This window comes from Halyomorpha halys, unplaced genomic scaffold, assembly GCF_000696795.3.
Source record: "Halyomorpha halys isolate HHAL.00 unplaced genomic scaffold, Hhal_1.1 Scaffold1340.1, whole genome shotgun sequence".
Classification (NCBI taxonomy): Eukaryota; Metazoa; Arthropoda; class Insecta; order Hemiptera; family Pentatomidae; genus Halyomorpha; species Halyomorpha halys.
Genome location: NW_027109925.1, coordinates 38,524 through 38,918, shown reverse-complemented (window position 1 = coordinate 38,918; position 395 = coordinate 38,524). Strand labels below are relative to the sequence as shown.

Here is a 395-nt window from a genome sequence, read left to right as displayed (position 1 = left end):
CTCCAAAGAAGACGAGCTACCTGCTGGAACCCAACTGGGTCAACATTGCATTCTTTTCAGTTGTCCATTGTCTTGGATTCTATGGGCTCTTTTTGGCAGCAACTTCGGCAAAATGGCCGACCCTGTTTTGGAGTGAGTAGTTGGCACGTTTGTAATATTCCTATATCATTCTCAAGGCGACTCTAAATTTGAGGCCTCTGAAATAATACTGTTATTTTTCCTTTTAATTTTCGGTAATCAATGAATGTTTCAGATAAATTAATTTAGAAAGAAATCTTTAATGGTAATGTTGGAAACCGAAATAATTAGCGAGAAAACTATATCTGCTTTGCTTGTATAATGACATAATGCTAATTTTGTTGAAGAAGTATATGAACATTTTCAAAAACTAGGGG

General features: G+C 35.7%; 1 protein-coding gene across 1 annotated transcript in view; it reads left to right on the top strand.

The window, feature by feature from the left end:
• The window catches only part of LOC106689349 (acyl-CoA Delta12-desaturase), a gene marked incomplete at both ends in the record, with an annotated part of 26,126 nt that continues 25,731 nt past the window's right edge, over nucleotides 1-395 (top strand). The window contains 1 exon segment of the mRNA XM_067048094.1: nucleotides 1-132. Coding sequence (XP_066904195.1) covers nucleotides 1-132 — 132 coding nt within the window.